Raw genomic sequence first — 19,210 nt, 5'->3', positions numbered from 1 at the left:
GGTCTGATCCACTATTCAAAACCAGTACACAAGTCTGAAAGTGGGTTTCTGCATCCACAACCAGAAACTTGACTAAACCCATGTTCAACACCTGCACAGCTGGAGGTTTGATAGACACGAGGAACAAAAGGATTCACTTCTGATTATCAGATGATCTTTTTAAGGATGGTGATAACGCGTCCACGCAGGACACAATATCACACAATATTCCCAGTTTATGTGACGCTGGTTGATATTGACATTTGCTTTCTCTGTGCCGACACGTGTATTCGAACAGATCTGCTCAGTCTGGGCGCAGAGCCGATCCCTGACATTTACTGAAGACAAGGAGACGGCGGTTTGATGTTAATGAATTGTGGCCTGAACTTCTCAGAACATACACTGATCCAGTTTATAAATAGTCAGCTCCAGTGGCAATGTTTACATGCACACAATTAAGCTTTTCCTCTCATACTACCGCAGGGCTTAGACCACAGCGTGTGTGAAACATCAACCTGTAACCATGAGTTAGAACCTTTATGGTTGCCTTTATAATACATAACCATTTACCAAAATGTGTTCTGCATTAGCATTGGATTCTAGCGTTGGACTTTAGAGCCATGGACGGCAGAACGTGAACCTGGATGATCAAGATATCAGCCTCTTAAAGCTGAAGGCTTTTCAGACTAAACCGTGTGAAGAGTAAAGCCAGAGCTCCCTCGTGTGTTTCTGTGGTTACTTCTTTAAACACCCTGAATGCAGATCGTTACTTTCCTAAACTTCAGATGTGCATGTAAACATGTCCACTGAGAGGCCGTATCTGTCTGGGTAAAGATGACACTCCCTCCCACAAACAGAACTCAGAGGAGCTGAGATGAAATGAGGAAGGATGCCTCGTTCGTCACGGTGGAGAAACTCGCCTCATCGGGAATCGAAAATGTAGCAGACTCTCGGAGGCAGCCGAGCAGTCCTGTCTCATACCTCTGACCATGCTTAATCAATCATGACAGCTGCATGTGCACACCCTGTGGCTCGCGGTGGTTACAGACAAGTGGGTCGATAACAGAATATTGAGCGGGTGTCTTTATTTTGTTCCCCCACTCTTGCCTTCACCCACAGGAATCAATCTGTCTTATGAAAAGTTATGAAGCGCAACAGTAACGCTTGATCCTCTTCCACGTCCTTGTGAAAAGTTAAGAGCTCCAGAGGAGTCTGACTAACAAAATGCCACAACTTCTTACAATGCACCAATGATGATGACGATGCTCCCGTGAAGCAGGAGACGAGGGTTTACTTTTTTTTAAGAGATGTCCAAACCCGAGGAGCGGATGTTTACAGGTGACGGTACACAACCTTTGCATGTGCATGCTTGCGTTAACGTGCAGAAAAAAGCCTCCCAGTCTGAAATCCTGTTTCCTCAGTCAGAGTCGATGGGTTGTTCCTCGTGACAAACTAAGAGCAGTTCTTGCAGTGCAGTTCACAGAGAAGGAAGAACAAAGGTGGCACTGTCACGCAAAGCTCCTTCGCTACTGCAGAGTTGTCAGTTTGCCCAGGTGTGTCACAAGTCCCAGGAATAAACTAATACGACTCCTCCCCACCTCCAGAACCGATGTTGGAGCTATAAATTCAAATATCCATCAACCTCCGCGCTCACACTTCTGTTGACTGAGGCAAGAAAAGAAATCCCCCGACCTCCAGCTTCACCCTGTGAATATCGCCTTCAGGGAAGCTTGTGGCCATTGGCTCTGTCCACTATCAAGTAATTCCTACAGCTGCTGGAAATGGAGCCATTAAAACAAAATAGCCCTAAACCCCCAGAATACCTCTCTATCAGATGACCGGAGGGTTCTCGGCCTGAAACGGGGCTAGTAATACTCCTCGTAGTTCTTGGGGTTGAGACAGTAGAGGATTCCCCCGCCGAAGGAGAAGATGGTCCCCCCCCAGGCCAGGCCGTAGCCCCAGTTGAACTCGTGGTAGATCCTCAGGTTGATGCTCTCGATGAACTTGATGGGGTAGAGGACCAAGCTGCAGGCCTGGAGGACAACTGGAGGGACACATGAAGACAATAAATACACGCAGGGACACGTGCGATCCACTTTAATGCTGCTGCAGCGAGGAACCCTGTCTATAAGGTCAGCATGGAAACTAGCATAGCATCAAGAGATTAAAAAGGGATGAAGAGTTTAATGACATTAGAATATCGGGATTTAGTAAACGACACTGATTTTCTGTTCTGTTTGAAAGCAGTAAGAAACAAAGCACAGAGTTAATAATAGAGATTAGCATGGGCTGGGTGTGTCAGAGAGTTGGGGAGCTGTCACAGAAAAGAGGAAAGACAGGGATGGGGATGGGAAACAGAATGGAGGAAGTGAGGGAATGAGACAGCGGATGAGAGTGTGTCCGGAGAGTCAAAGGAAAGGGAGACGAGTTAATGAAGGGATGACTGCAGGTGGAAAGAGGAGGATGGCGGGAGAACAACAGAGAGATAGCTGTTTAAACAGAGGGGGGTGAGGAGCGATGGATGGCAGGGGAACAAAGGGGAACACATCACTCGTTGCTCCTTCAAAGGGAATTCATCTTGCGGGAACACAAACAAGCTCTGGCACTTTCCTGCATAAGAGAGAAAAAACAACACGGACTGCTCAATATCTGAAAAGCATGCAAATATTAACACGGAGGGCGTGAATAACAAGCCTTGAAGAGGTAGCTGGTTGTGGGGAAGTGTGTACGTGAGCTATGATTATCTAAGGGTCCCTCTAGAGTCAACCCAGAAACACACAAACGCCTCTGTGCTCGCCGTTTCAGGCGTTGCTTATGTCCGATCCACTTGAGTTTTAAGTTTACTCGTTGTTGTTTTCCAGGACCGTAAACAACATATGAAATGACTTGTGCTTGTTTTGTACAGAATCAAACGAGTTTGGACTGTTTTGAAAAGTGAAGTTTAAAGTTGATTCAGCACATTTTGTTTCGTTACATTCACTTTCAAAGAGCTGCTCCAGCTCCTCTGAGGATAAACCGCTTTTATCGATCCGGACGTTGTCATCCTTTATAAACTGCAATTTCAATATTTGGTGATGCTGCAACTTTTGTAGCAAACAGAGAGACGTTAGCGTTGACCAGGGCTTTGAAATTCTCTCTTCAATAAATTTAGAAGTAAGAAAAAAAAAAAAAAAGAACCTATTCAGTCTCAAAAGAAACTTGTGCAAGATTGCTTGTGACGCAGGCTTTGAGAAGAAAAAGGAGGCTCAATGGAACCCGGCAATCAGCAGTAACTGCTTGATAATATCTCTTGCACTGTAATGACTTTGAATAAATTATCTTATTCAAACTGCAAAAGCATTTTAGAAACTTAATGAAAGAATATCCAGTAGAAGAAAGGACCTCCAGGCCTGCACACTTTAGGCAGACTTCCCAGAAAGACTTCAAACAAGAACGTGTGTATGATGTCCAAGAGGGGAGAGCTGCCAATAGTACAGCAACAAGCAGCGAGCAGTAAACCCTTCAAACAAACAAACGTTTAGAGGATCATCACCTGTCCGAGGGATGTGAAACTCTTCTGCTCACATAAAAACACGTCCGGCTCTTGGATGAAGTCAGAGGTATAATCAGGGTCATTAAATGACAGACTGGTGACTGCAAGCACACAGTGATGTCATGCTGCACAGAGGACACTTCTGTATCGCTGCAGCAAGCAGAGGAGTTAAAATGGCGTTGTGTGGCGTGTTCAAACAACAAGTTGGACGTATCCTTATGGGACCCAGTAACTCATTCGTGTTTTAAACAGTTCTGTTCTAATGTTTGTATCAATTATGGATCAATTTTGGCATTTACAGCTAAGTGCTTTGTTCCCAAATGACTCCAATCTGCTCCAGCGTTGAGTCTTGCCTCTGAGGGGATTTTTTAAATAAGAAATTGAAGCTGAGGCTTCGCTATTCAGCCACCTGCCAGCCCTCGAAAAGCAAACCTATAGCATCATTAGTTTTCCTAAAGGAGACTCTTATCTTTCTATACCAATGACACTCGGTACATATTAAAGAAAGGGTTAAAGTGTGGGCTTCCTGGGAGCAGTCAGTCTTTGTGCCTTCTTACGTATTCAAGCTGGAAATGTCAGACTCTCTGTTTGCTCGACTGAGGCTCAAGACAGAAAAATCCTTTCAATCATCACAGCATACAAAGTGGCTGTATTTAAATGAGCAGTCAAATGTCAGACAAATATAATAGGAAAATTAAATTATAACTTGTTGGATTTTCACTGCCCACACAAGCTCTAAAAGTAGTATAAGGTGAGTCCCACTCTGCACCATCCCTTTAAGTTAAGAAGATTTATGCTTTAGTGCTGAATCGCACCACTGTACTTTGCACAAAAACACATCCGACAGGCAACACATCCCGCTTTGCAGAATGAAGCACTTCATGCCCCAAAAAAAAGAGACTTTTCTAATTACTCTTGGAGGTGAAGACGGGGACAACGTGGGAAACTTGACAGTCGTCCAACTGGAGATTGGGGCTGGCTGGGGAAATTAAACAGACAGGCGTGACGCTCTGCTTCGACCCTGCTGGGCCAGACTCATAAAAATAAGATTTTCTCTAAATGAGTTTGAGGGAGAGAGGAAATGTGTGTGTGTGTGTGTGGTTGTGAAAATGTGTGCGTGTCTATTGAATGAGAAAGTAAGGATTATCATTTAAATGCACGTCAGTTTTCATTGTGATTACCCTGCAACCTTCCAGCTACCTTGTCTAAATTGGCTAATTAAGTGTGTGTGTGTCATTAGGTGTGTGTACTTTAGCACATAATGAGTGTGTGGCCTTCGACCCAGCGCAGATGTAATTGTGTGTGTGGACCACAGTTCATTGTGTGTGTGCTGACCTGCAGCGAAGAGCATGAAGGCGACAGGTGCGTAGAAGCGCCGTCTCGTGCCGATGCACACGGCAACCAAGGCGACCAGGAATGACATCAGCACCAGGGCTCCACCCCCTAGCAACAGGGCTAGCGTAGCAACCTGCCAGTCTGGAAAGGAAACAAGGGAAGTGGGGTAAAAAGGAGGAGAAATGAGAGATGGAGAGCAAGGAGGAGGCATGTAATATAAAGGAAGATTGACAGAGAAAGTGTTTGAAATACAAAACATTTAGAGAATATTCATGGGAAAATGCAAAGCAGTGAACGCACACAAAATGAAATGCTCGACCCTGAGGGCATCCTCGAAGAGGAGACAGAGGAGTCACCAGAGGAATGTAATTTTACTTGACATTTTATATTCATCGTCAAGTATGTTGATTATAAAGAAACGATGGAAGGAAAGGGTTAAAAGAAAGTGATGGACTGAAAAAAGGGGACTAGGAGGAACAAAAGAAAATGTTGAGGGAAATGTGTAAAAAAGAAGGAAAGATGAAGGAGATGGAAGAAGAAAGGGAGGGAAAAGGCAGCGAGGGAGAAACAAAGAAATAAAGTTTCACAGGCAGGAGAGAGAAAATGACAGAAGATTAAGGGATGAATCAAGGGATGGTAAGAGGACAGGAAGGGACTGATAAAGGAAGCTAGACGAGGAAAGACAAAGTTTGGAGAAAGGTAGAATATAAAAGAATTTAAAGGCAATAAAGAAAAGGAAGCAAGGACAGAAAAGAAAAGACATATAAAGAAAGGTATGAAGTGAAGAAGGGAGCAAGGATACGGGGAGAAAAGGTGATAGAGTCAGAGCACAAATGATGAAGGAAAGAAGAGAAAAAGGGAAGGTAAAGATGGTTTACTACAAAAGAGAAGAAACAGCTGTGTCAGAAGATCAAGAAAAAAAGAAGAAAGGGAGTGGAGGGAAAAATGGAGAGCGTTTGGAGTGAGAGGAAGAGGAGGTCTTTGTGGCGACGAAGTGTGGAGAGGGTGATGGGCGATAAAAGAGGCGCAACATGTAAGTGGCCAGGCATTCTGTTACAAGGACAGAGAGAGGGCAGCATGAAAAAGACATGTCAAGAAAAGGGAGAAGCGGACGCAGAGAGGGGCGAAGGTAGAGCGAGCGAGGGAGAGAGAGAGAGGGAGGCGAGGAGGGCTTGATGGGGCTGGAGACGGAGCAGCGCTGAGTGAAAGTAATGAAGAGAGAGAGAGAGCACTTAGAATACCTGAGCTGACAAAAAGCATCGGCTAAAAAGCTTTGCTGGCATCTTATCAAAAATCTGTCCGCATTTATATATAGGGAAGCACCAGGGCCAGATGCACTCGGAAATAGCACACACACACACACACACACACACACACACACACACACACACACACACACAGAAAAGACACTCCCCAAACTTAGTATCCTTCATTACGTCAAACTCAAGATTTGGCTATTTTTTGCTTTCCTACTTACGGTGAGCAAAGACAGAGGCAGCTTTCAGATGCAGCCAGCTGCCGAAGTGGTCGATATAAAGGGAAGGTGAGGTGTTGGTGAGTAAAAGCAGAAAACTGAGGATGCAGCCCATCGTGATATCGAACCGTTGACAACGTAATCGAACCCTGAAAGACTCTCTCTCCATTTTTAAGTCTCAAATCAAAAAACATGCATTTTTAAACTATGGTGCAGTTTGTCTGATCATTGTCCATCTTGTCCCATGAATCCTCCACAACACAACGATCTCTGCTATGTCAGGTGACCTTGACTGCTTCGTCATCAAATGTTTTATTTTCACAGATAGTGAATGAAACTGCACATAGGACAGTTCATTCAGAAAGGAGAAATGTTTCTGTTAGCTAAGTCATGCTTCGTCACTTTTGTGCCCATAGAGAATGTGCTCTATTAACCAGATGACTATGGAGAAAAAAATAATTGCACATCAGCTAGGAGGCTGAAATGAGACAATCATTCAATATTTCAGAGGAGATGAATTTAAGTATTTTATCTGCCTTTGCCACTCGTGGCCTCAGCTCTTACTGTTCTGCAGAACTGAGGTGATAGTGTCACTTTAGGTCAAACTGGTTAGTGAAAAAGGACTCGTAAGATACATCAGCTCCTTCTTCGCACAATCTGGATTTTCAGCATCCGCATCTTGACTTCTATGTGAAAAAACATCATGCAGATGTAGCACAAGCTAATCCACTGAGCACATACATGTGGAACAGATGGGCTGCACTAAAGCTGGTGTGACTGGGTGTTTAGGGGCTGCACACACACACACACACACACACACACACACACACACACACACACAACTTGTCATTTAATGCATCTTGGCTCAGGGAGAAAAGATATTTGACCACTTCTCGAACCTTTTCTTCCACCTGTCTGCGCTCAAACTGTGATCAGATTTGAGGCTGTCAGACGGGCCGGGCTCATGTAAGCTGCTCGATCAACCTATTTCTGAACAACACGGCTAAACTAGGAAAGTGCTATATTACTCATCAAGTGATCTGTAGCCCTTGAGGACAGACATACAGAACGCAGACTTCAAAGTAACAGCTGTGTAAGAAACATCAATGAATGTCAGAGGGAGCTGTCAGTACAGATACATTTCAGAGAATTTATTTTCCTTTTACAGCTGTTTGAGATGAACTGGTCTCAAAAACCTTATGAAAGATGGATGGTGAAGGAGCGAGATAAGGACAGAGGTGAAAGATGAGATGAAGAGGTGGATAGTGGGAAGGAGGAAATTAAAGATGAAGAGAGCAGAGAGGTGAGGTAGATCTTTGCTGTAAACACAAACTTGAATCAGGAATGCAAAGCAACAGTGAGCAGCACCAAAGTATTCCAACCTGAAGGCCCATTTTTTGATTTTCTAGCCCTTGACTCTGATCTGCCCGTGTGGTGTTGTCTGCACATGTTAGCATCTGTTTGCTTCATATTTTAGGAGAAGCACTTCGGGCGAAAAATCTGGAGTCAGCTCAGCAAAAACAACAACACCAAAGCAATTTAGTTGCCCCCTGAGAGTTGCCCAAAAAGTTGCCCTGTAGAAGCGATGTAACAAGGTACACAGGAGCGGAATGAAGGATGAGAGAGGAAGCGATGCAGCGAGGGTGAAACAAGGCTCTCGGGAGGCTCAGGTGGTTTATCATTCATTCATTTTTTAACCTCCCTCCAAGCACGGAGCAGGTTCAGTCTGTGGAGGCAGATTCATCCAATCACACGCCTGCACGAAACTGAAAGGCATCACAAAAACAAATGTTCTCTGCAATAGCCATCTTTTGAAATGTGTCTCTGAGAGCTTCACTCACACAACCTCAATCAAACAGGCGTTATGTGAGATATTAGACTTGACTAACAAAGAGTTAAATCACATTCACGAGAAACAGAAGGGAGCAGAACACCTTATTTTCATCCTTCATCTGCTGTTTAGTGACAAGTATTTATCACTTCGGCTGCCTGTTTGACTTATCTTCACTAACTTGCACTATCCTCACTCACTGTCACTTAAACTGCTGCAAAGATCTAAAATAATAATAATAATGCACACACACACACACACACACACACACACACACACACACACACACACACACACACACACACACACACACACACACACACACACACACACACACACACACACACACACACACTGTGCTGTTTTATCCTTCATGTGCATACAATATGCAAAGCCCTCTTTCTGTCTCTCTCTCTCACACACACTGTGGCTGACTTACATTTTTTAAATTCCTTCGTGGACACGGTAACACATACAGGAAACGGCGTGACTTTCTATATGTACCGTACAAATCATCGCTCTCACACACACACACACACACACACACTCTGATGTGACGACACACAGACACACAGAAAGGTCTCTTGCTCCTAATGTGACTGTTTGCCTTGTGACAGGATTACTGCACTGAACTGTTGCAGGTTTTCCTTTACTCTAAAGCCTCTCCAAGCTGTCACACTGATTAGCGGCTCTACTTTGGATTCATGTATCCTTAACACGACCTGTCAGTCCTGAAGCTGCAAATGTAAAATCAAGAATCACACATGAAGTATTTTGCCAGCTGTCTAAACATTTCAATCAGTGAAATTAGTCTGACACTGCAAAGTAAACATCACCCAATCAAACATCCAGTCCTGCTCTGCTCCACTTTGCAAATCAGTACCTGCCAAGCAAAGGCCCAGAACCATATCTATAATATTGTATTCATGATCAATACCAAGATCAAGTCATCTATTTAAAAGCTAACCTGCTCGACAACTTACAAACAATGAAACCAAGAAGGAGGCTCAAAGATGGCTGCAGGGTGTTGTATATAGGATATGTGGATACATACAGTATGCTCACTTCATCTTGTCTGCACAGGATCACACGGAGAATCCTGTGTGATTCTGGCACAGCTGGTGGTGGAGATGCCTTCATGAAGTGCTGACACAAGGATGTAACATCCCAGACTTTTTGGAGCTGCTGAACTGCTGAGATTCACAGTTTATACAGGAAAGTTTAGTGGCTGACAAGCAGGTCTCCAAATTCCATTTGTGTTTGCTAAGTGTGGACTTTCTTATCCATGCCAGCACACTTTAAAGCAGGGCTGAGAGGTAAATCAGTCTTATTGATTCATTCTCATTGGCTGTTAAGAACTATTTTAAATGAAAGTCTAGATCCCTTTGGGCTCCTCCCTTGTTTCCAAAAAAAGTCTCCTCCTTCATTTGGAACTGCTCTTTGGGGCGTCAGACCTTGAACACACCTGAAGAGGCCAGAAGCACCAATTTATTTCAACATCCCAAACAGAGGCATGCATCCGAATGCTCCGGATCATGACAGGCCACAATCACCTGATAAAAGGCAGCCGCTATTCTTCTCATCAGTTCCACATGGTGTAAAGGTTTTCTTTGCATTGCAGCGTTGAGAGATTGGATTTAATCAAAAACATATTCACAACAAGCACAACAGACAAATAAAGAGATATAAAGCAGGGCCTGTTTACAAGTCAGCACTTCACATGAATGTGTAAAAACAGGAAGAACACAAGAACAGCAAGTTAATACCAGAGGAGACACTGTAGCTAAACAAACACGCTCTTTTAAAGACTTTAGATAAAGTGGAATTTGTTTATTTTGAGACTTTTCTGGCTTTTCTTTGCCGCCTCATGCTGCTGCTGCTGCTGCTGCTGCTGCTGCTGCTGCGATATATGCTTTGAAGAAAGCTTGATTTGCATCCAACAAGGATTATGTGTGTTTGGGGCACATGAATACCCTTTTCCCCATCATGCGGAGAGAGAAAAAAAGTGTGTGTGTGTGTGTGTGTGTATATGTGAATGTTTTGGGGATGGCTGCAGGTCCCCGGCTATTCCCCTGTCTGTCTGCCTGCCACAGAACTGAATGCCACATCATTTCCCATTCCTCGTTCAGCCGCTACAAATAGAACGAGCGTCTCAGGGGACTGAGCTCAGTGAGAGGAGAGATGGAGTCAGAGGAGAGGAGAAGGAGGAGGAGGAGGGTGGGGTGAAAGAGGGGGAGAGACTTGACCCTGGAGAAAATGGAAAGGAGAGATGGAGACGGAGAAGGCTGAAATTACAAAGGGAAAATGATTAACATAAGAAATGTAACAATGAAACCCTGAGGGAGGAGAGGAAGCGAAGTGAAGGAGGGAGGAAAGGGAGAAAAAGAGACAAGAGGGAACGAGGAGCAAACAGTGAGGAGATGGAAAAAAGAGAAACAGGCGAGAAAAAGACAATTCATTTAAGGGTTCAGATGAAAAAGGCCCGGGGAGTGAAAGCTACAGACGGATCGATACGCTGATAGAGAAAGATGAGAGGGGCAGAGCGCGAGGAGGCAACATTTTATAGAGGTTTCAATGGTGACTGATTTTAAATCTGCCACAATAAAAGACGGGTGAATCCAGGTCAAAACAGACCAAAAAAAATAAAGACCAAAAACCCACATTTTTGGCCTCTAAATTATTTTAAAGTGAGCTTGTGTTTCTTGGCTCGAAAAGGTGCAAAAGCGCACACACAAATAGAGCGAGAAAAAAGTCAAAGAGAGCCATGGGAAACCTCTTCTCAAGGTCAGCTGAATGACAAACCTTTTGTTCTGACTTTCTTTGGTTTCACTCAAAGCTACATGTTGTGGGGGGGGGGGGCAACAAGCAACCCAGCACATAGCTGATTGTTCATTCAACTGAGGAAAAAGCCAGAAATGGAAGTTGTAGCGAAACAAAGGACAGAGGGAGATGTGTTAGCAAGGCGGGGCCCATGTGAGAAGGAGGAAGATGGAAGGAAACAAGGAAGGATGAAGATGACGAGCAGATTCAGCGTGACAGGATGATGTAAGCAGAGAGGAGGAAAGTGGGAATAAAGAGAGAAATGGAGTAGGTATAAATCAGTGTGTGTGTGTGTGTGTGTGTGTGTGACAGCTAAAAGTTTCTCTGATGTCTGCCTATGAGGCCAAACGCCCACAACAACACATTTCTCTGAACAGCATATCCCATTTGTCAAATGTGAGTGAATTCACTTCCAGGTTTTCGCTCTGAGCTGTCACGGTCTTGAATGTCGGCTTCTGAAATTTCTGCACATGTAAAAAAAAAAACCTTGAACTCCTTTTTTTGACAGCTAATATGAAAACATGGCTGTGTGTATGTGTTAGAGTGTTGGGTTTGTGGTATTCTGCTGAGTAAATGTTTGAGGGGGGGGGGTTGCATGATATTTGACATGTTGTGTGAAGAATTATTGGCAGCGCAGGTGAACAGTGGTGAGGTTGTAAAGTAATACATGAAGGGATGCGTACACAGACCAAGCTTCCTGATACAGCTGGAAACAAGGCTGTGTAGTCATCACTTCATTTATTGTTCAAATATAAATGTTGACCACAGCAGTATGTTAAGTTTAAATTCCATATAAGTGGAATATGAAGGAAGTGAAGGTCTGATTTGTCTCCCTTTTTTATTCCTGACATGACAGGAATCCCAAATCAGGGTGCCCAGGTTAATACTGTGTGAACTTCACAGCAGGGTTATCCATCTTCTATAATAGCATTCATGCCGACATCCAAATTGCAATTATAACTAAGAAACACACTCGGATTTTTGGGAGAAAAAAATCAGACTTGGCACATAATAAGCGTGAAAAGCCTGAAAACCAGCCAAGTTTGGCCGTCTCATGTCAGCCAACGTCTGTGTTTAATATAATGAGATTTAATTTAACCCCCCACAGACTGACTTCAGAATCATTCAAGTGTCATGGGTTGTCTAAAGACATAAACGTCAGGGACATTTGTTGCATGTTATTCCCCATCTGTCTCCTCCCTCTTTTCCTGTCAAATCGACAATACATTTCATTTAATAGATCCCATGTTACCATGTCTGGCTGTTGTGAAACTGCCGTCTCGTATGAAGGCCTTTGCACACAGCTGAAAGGTGCTCCAGATACTCATAACAATAACGATTACAATAGCACCTGTATAAGGGAACAGTGACTTTTATATTCCAGTTATGGCAGCTTTTCTCTTCCAATCCACACAGCAGGATCATCCTTTATGCCTTTGTTTTTCCCCTCTCAGTCAGATTAATTAGAGGCTATGCACTGCATGATGTCAACTAAAGATTGCATACTCTGATTGGAGTATTACATGATCCTTCTGTGCATACATTACTGCAGTGAGCTTGTTGTTAGGGAAGAAGGCATGCAGAGAGCAGGGCATTTATCTGGTCCTGTCTGAGTCAACCAGACGCACACTGTGCCTTGTGTTGTTGCATGTCTGGGACCATGTTCCAGCTGGACACAGATAAATCGGATCCCTTTGTTCTAATCGATGAAGCTCAACTCTAACGACAAAACGCTGAACCTTATGGTTGCCACGCAGGTTTAAATAGTCTTATGACAACGTCTAACCTCAACAGTGTGCTCGCTCCACTTTCTAAAGCAGAACAGGTGAAAAGATAATTGTCCTGTTGAAATCCTTCCAGTTCTACAATACAATCACAAAGACTGAAAGGAATCAGCTAATTCAACAGATACTGCTGCTTTGGTCTGTTCCCGCGGCTGGCACAAGCAGGGCCTGCTTTTCATCAGTGTGTGTGTGTGTGTGTGTGTGTGTTGCAATGTTTCACACACATATGAGTCGAAACACACCTGTCGCTGGCCAAGACATCTAATTAGTGAGGTATGGAGCCTGGGTGTGTGTGTTTAAGTGAAGGGAAAGAAAGTACTGAAAATTGTGGTGATAAAATGTGTCAGCAAGTGTGCGTATGTGTGTGTGTGTGTGTGTGTGTGTGTGTGTGTGTGTGTGTGCAGGTCCTGGGAGAGGAGGTGCAGAGATGTAACAACAGAGAAATCAGAGTGTGACATAAAATATTCAGCCGGGCTTCAGAGGAGACTGTCCAGAAATAGGTCAGCTCGACGTGGTAGCCTCTTATTGGCACAGAAATCACACACATAAAGTTGTGCACTCACACACAGAAACCCAGGTTTGTCTTTGCCAAAGACACACACACACACACACACACATTGAATTTCATACTGATACACACAAACCCAGACATGTAGCAGAGACGTAGACAGACAGACAGAAGTCGAGTAACACTCATGAACTATCTATTCCCTCGAAACCAAACTAAAAGATGTCTCCTGGATGCGTCAACAGGGTCGTCGTCCAGACAACAAAAGAAAGGAAAGGACGAAGGAGAGCGAGACAGAAGGGTTATCTGTGCTGACAAATGAACGAATTAAGCGTTGGGTCGAGGGTGCAACGCCCGGGAGAGTCGGTGTACTTCAGGATGAAGGTGGTGGCAGTTCTGCAGCACTAATCACCAAGGATTCTGGACCCAACTACCTGCATGTTGCACATACACACACACACACACACACACACACACACACACACACACACACACACACACACACACACACACACATACACACACACACACACACACACACACACACACACACTGACACAAATTGCAAGTCTGCCTTAAACCATCTGCATTAGGGTCCTTCCTTCTCACCCTCATTACACATCGTGACAGACGATGAAGCAACTCACAGACATAAAGGAGGACAGCCTGCCAACCAAGCAGCTGTTTGGATGCTTATAAATTATTATAAAGTGATTAATAGGAGGTGAAAATGCATGTTATTGCCTCTTACCAGTCCTCTATCTGTACTTTTTTTGAGCCAACAATGTCCAAGAAAATGTTACGATGTGTTTTAGTTATTTAGTGTAAATGGAAGAAACTTCCCACCATTGTCTTAAACACATTTTTAAAGCCAAGCATTTTTAAAAACGCTCTGTTAATTTTAAAAGTTTAACTGGATGTCACAACTGTGAAAATATTGATCTAAATGCTACTGCACATATTTCATACTTTTTTTTACCAATTTATATAAATACATACTCTCTTGTACTTGTGAAACAGACAAAGAAAGAGCAGAGCATTTTACTTAAAAATGTACTTATAGTTTGAATCCCTTCACCATCACAGAGTAACCCAATGTGTTGTCTGTATCATCAACTCATTGTTTACTCATTGTTCGGGTCCACACACTATTGTCTGCATTTTTATCCAGGATTGCCCTCCTAGAGGTAAGGAAGCATCCCTTCCACCATCATCATCATGCTTCACTCAGCTCAGTTAAAGTGTGCACGGGACAGGTAATCGATGGATTCATGTATGAGCGCATGCATTGTGACTTTACCTGAGCCCAAGGTGCTGCTGCACTGCCAGTCCTCGGTGCTCGCGGGCTTCCAACAGGACTCCCACAGGGACAGGTAGTACTGGTCGTCGGCAGTCACCCATGCCGGGCTCATCACGGCTCCCACATCCAGGCAGAGTGCCAGGAACACGCACACCAGCCCGACCAGCTTCAGCGGCGTCAGCGGGGAGCTGCGCGCCGACTCCTCCGTCTCGGTGACAGCGGACGACATGGCGGGGCAAGAGGATGCTAAAGGGTGGGTTTGTGTTGGTGTATCCCTTCCAGATGGTGTGTGGATGTGTGAGAATCAGCGAAGGAGGGGAGGTCTGAGCGGAGAGTTGTAGCACGCCGCAGCCGCCCTGCGTTGCGCGCTGCTCGGACGCTGCGCCTGTGAGCTCCACCACCGCCGCGCACAGGAGACCTCCACCGTTTACAAAACTGACGTCAAGACCCCGAGGGATCAGTGATGTGCTCCATGGTCCTAAAGAGAGGGATGGGAAGAAAAAAGAAACGCTGATTTTTCAGGGGCGTAGCTTGGCCAGAAAATCTACAGAGGTCCCCAGCCCCAATCGAACCAGCTCAATTTGATCGGCCACCAACCAAAGGATTTTCTTGGAGTTGTTAGATGATATTATTTTTCAGGTCAGATTTTCATGATTTTTTGTGAACCTGTGAAAACTATAAGGCAAAAAAGAGTACAAGAAAAACAAACAAACTGACATAAAGCAAAGTCGTCACCTGCCTCAGCTCCAGCTCTCTTCCCCATTTTAAGCTGAGCAAAAGTTATAGAAAGCATTTCAATTGGCAACAATAATAATCGTTGGGCTTCAAAAGTCCACTCCAGAAAACAGTGGGTGATGTCAATGAGACTTCCTCCATGTTTTTGGCAGCCTATTGTGATGACATGCACGAAATAGCATCATCACAGGGAGTTGAACCTGCAACTGTTGTGACAAGGACTGTCACCTCTGCAACAACTCTATCCTGAAGCATAACAACAATATACACTTTTTAGAAGTAACATAGTCTTCATTGAATCACATTTCCTGATATGTAAGATGCCTTCTCATTTAGAATAACCGTATCTATTTATAAATATGGAGAGGGGAAAAGAAAGCATCCACAGTGATGGCAACAGTAGAAAGAGGGAGCCACATGAAGGAATATTATTGTTTCTTCTGCATACTAATGACAAAGCCAGAGATGAGACCAAGGAGACGCACATAGACAGGCGGAAGGAGGGGTTGGGGAGGGTGGAGGCCTGCACAGCAGAGGTGAGCAGGTTTAGGGAGGCAGAGCCATCCATGTGTTTATCCAACCGGAAAGACAGGAGGGATGGAGAGGCTGATGGAGAGGAAAAGATGGCCTTGTTTACTCCCCAGCAGGACAATAATGAGCGATGATAACGGGGGAGAGGAGACGAAGGGAGAGAGAGAGAGGACAAGGGAGAACAGATAGAGGTGAAAGACATGGAGGGTTGACGTTTTTATGTTATAGAGGCCGTAATGAGCTTCACATAAGTTATTCACAATTTAATAAGAAAATAGCTCCTGGCACTGTTTTATCTCCGAGACACACCGCCCTTCAGACAAATGCTTCATCCTTATACCCCAAAACATTCACCTCTATCCAATAAATCAAAGCTGAATGGTAGGAAGCGGTTTTATATTTTTAGAGCACATTACTAAATAATGAAGGAATATGCCTGTTTTGATGCTGCACCGGTAGACATCAATGAAATGAGATTTATTTTGTTTGTGTCAAACGTGTATTGAGGTAAATGTAATACTCGGAAACAAAATGCAACTCAATCAAGAACATTTTTAATTTGTGACTGCACTCCGAGGACTTTATCGACGTTCAGAAGAGGAATAATGAACGCACTCCACAAATTGTGTTTCTGTTCTTTATGGGCTGACAGATCCAGTTTGTGCAGGAATCTCCGGGGACTTGGATACAGTATGGTCGTCTGCGGATTTGAAGCAAGATGAAAAAACTCCAGGGACAGTCAGAAATGTTCTGTGGAATTTTCCCTCCACTTTTTAGCCTGAATGTGTCAAGTCCTCAAACAAAAAAACACACACACACACACACACACAAAAACGCTTACTCAGATTATTTATTTAAATTGGAAAAGTTAGATCTAAAATTATTTGAAACACTCTCACAGCTGGGAAAACTTTAAACGAGAACTTAAAGAAGCTATGAATAGAACTTGATATTCTCCCAAACTTAGTTCTCTACTTTATTCTGCAACTCTTTTGTTTATATTCTGAATCAAAATAACACAAGTCCACACCCCGACTATACACCCTAAACGTTTTTAAAACACCACATTATAACTTTATTCAACTGGAAACCACTCAAGCCCTATTTGACATGTTTGTCCTCAAAGAGACTATTTTAAATGCATTTATTTAATATCATGAAAGTGCATTGGAAACAGATTTGTGAAGAAGAGTCAGAAGGAGAACGAGACGACACGAAGACACACTGCAGAAGTTTAAAAACTAATTCAACTTTTTTTTAACCTTTGATAAAAAAGACTATAATAATAGTAATATAATATAATAATATAATATCGGATCAGTAACGCACAGCATATAAAATCCGCTGCTCGGGGGCTCTCTATCCAAACAATAACTAAAGATGACGTCGAGGCTAGCAGCGTGCAGACAAGAGTCTGACTCCACCAGTCTGTCATTCCCAGAAAAAGAAAAAAGAAACAGAGAAAGTGTCACGTTTTGGGTAGGAAACAGGGAGAGGAGGACCCAAGTGCAGAATAACCTGACACTGACACCACTGAAACCAGATCTACAAAATAAAACAGGAAACACTAAAAACTAGACTTAAAACACAAGACAGGAAATAAACTAACAGGCAACATAGAAGAACACAAGGATACAGGGAAACACACAAGGGACTAAAGTAAACCACACTAGGAACATACATACACAGAACACGAGGGAAACAATGAACTAAAACAAGATCAAATACAGAACAAAAACCAAACCACGACAGAAAGCTTAAACTCAGGAGCATTACTAGCCTGCTAACTTCATGTCTGTTACACAAATTCAAATTATCTGTTGAGGATTGTATGTTTTATGCAGCTACAGAGTAAGGCAGACTAAAGCTAATTGAAAAAAGCTGTTTTGATCGATCTCAGTTTTGAAGACCAAAGCAAAAAAGATTTTCGACTATGCCCAAAATTCTGTTTATAAAACTCTCGACCCAGTTAGCATTGTTGTTAGTCGGTGATTTTCTATGTGTATGCAGTTTTAATGTTCATATTTGAAAGGCCTCTCAGAATGTATTCATGCACAGACCTGTTTTATAAAGCCCTGGAACTCAAATCATTTTCAGCAGCCCCCCAGAAATCTAAATTTAGATCGTGTTCGTCATAAGCTGAGACAACTTGTGGCTAAAACAGCCAACTGCAAGTGAACTTGCTACATTTGAAGTCACGCGTTTATGGTCTGGTGGAGCTGAAGAACTCCACTCTCTTCTTGTTGTTCTGAGTATCTGTGAAGACAAAACAAAGAGTGGAAAGATCAGATGAATGAACTGTAATTAGTGACAGCTGCATGCACTGACAAACATTGAAATTGCTGTAAGAAAATACTTAAACTATATCTCCAACAGTCCTCTGGATTTTTGGTATTTAGGAGAACTACAGCTCAAGTTAAGTGTAATTAAAGCAGAGGAGTGTGTTTTTTTAAACCTTGTGTGATGTCACTTGAGTCAGGGTCAGATGGCATTAAGACCGCAAGTTTCTGTAATAAACCTGCAGAACTAGAAACTCCAGGCTCCCTTGACTGCTACTAATGTTTTGTACATTTCAGTTTGTGCTTAAGTTGAATTGTGGGTAATGTAGGAAAAGAGATTGACCAGCAATAAAGCTCATACTGTGTTGTGTTGGGCTGGATGTTTACCTTTCAAACAGATGAATTGGTGATGCACTTCACAAGGAAGATCTCTCCAGTGAAAAGGGCTGCTGGTGTCCATGCCACCACATGGACTGGTGATTTCCCAGGAGGACTGTGTCTCCCAGTTGGTGTAAATCTCTGTAGTGCCAGACATCCAAAACCAGATGCCATCCATCAGGTACCTAGAAATGATGCAGTGAATTGAACTTGAAGGTGAAAAATGACCCAAACATTCATTCGGGGCCGCAGACAACTTTAAACAATGTCAGCTTCTCCCGTGTTAACTTTGTCTCACATCCAGGCTTATTATCTGTGACTTGTGTTTCATAAGCATTGCTCCTTTAATGGCCTGTTGTTAACACAGCAGATGGTTGTCTACCAATGCAGCGCTGTTATAAATGGGCCTTATATTGAGAGAATGAGAGTTTATATTGTCAAGAATCACCATCGAGCAAACACAACGCGTGTGGGAATACAAGTCAGTTTGTTTATCAGTTGCAACAAAAAATATTTGATTGCAATCTACAAAATGTGATAAAGAAAGCATTGCTGCTGTTCGGTCAGTTGATACACCCTTCTGTGTCTGGAGGAACATCCAGACTTTGTTGAGTTGACCCGTTACCTGCGCAGGCCCAGCCAAACGTGTCCGGTGAGGTTGAAGGAGACGCTTCTCAGCACATTCTCCACCTCCCCCTGCTCCTCCTCACTGCGGACGCTGAGC

At 43.5% G+C, this 19,210-nt stretch overlaps 2 protein-coding genes across 2 annotated transcripts in view; both read right to left on the bottom strand.

Moving 5' to 3' along the window:
- Positions 1 to 1,653: 1,653 nt before the first annotated feature.
- Positions 1,654 to 15,295, bottom strand: LOC306818312 (transmembrane protein 47-like). The gene is made up of 3 exons (XM_079335826.1): positions 14,564 to 15,295; positions 4,847 to 4,987; positions 1,654 to 2,023 (listed from the first exon to the last, which is right to left on the bottom strand). The coding sequence occupies exons 1-3, from the start codon at positions 14,790 to 14,792 to the stop codon at positions 1,845 to 1,847; spliced, it is 549 nt and encodes a 182-aa protein (XP_079191952.1). The 5' UTR covers positions 14,793 to 15,295; the 3' UTR covers positions 1,654 to 1,844.
- Positions 15,296 to 17,956: 2,661 nt separating this feature from the next.
- LOC306818381 (uncharacterized protein) overlaps positions 17,957 to 19,210 on the bottom strand; it is a 3,840-nt gene continuing 2,586 nt past the window's right edge. Inside the window, exons 5-7 of the mRNA XM_079335943.1 lie at positions 19,112 to 19,210; positions 18,496 to 18,671; positions 17,957 to 18,085 (exon numbers count right to left, since the gene is read on the bottom strand). The exon at positions 19,112 to 19,210 is cut by the window's right edge and continues 115 nt beyond it. Coding sequence (XP_079192069.1) covers positions 18,033 to 18,085; positions 18,496 to 18,671; positions 19,112 to 19,210 — 328 coding nt within the window. The 3' untranslated portion in view covers positions 17,957 to 18,032. The remainder of the gene's footprint in view (positions 18,086 to 18,495; positions 18,672 to 19,111) is intronic.

The sequence above is a fragment of the Symphodus melops genome (genome assembly GCF_947650265.1).
Source record: "Symphodus melops genome assembly, chromosome: 23".
NCBI lineage: Eukaryota > Metazoa > Chordata > Actinopteri > Labriformes > Labridae > Symphodus > Symphodus melops.
Note: the sequence above shows the minus strand (reverse complement) of the source record. Positions and strands in the feature narration are given on the sequence as shown.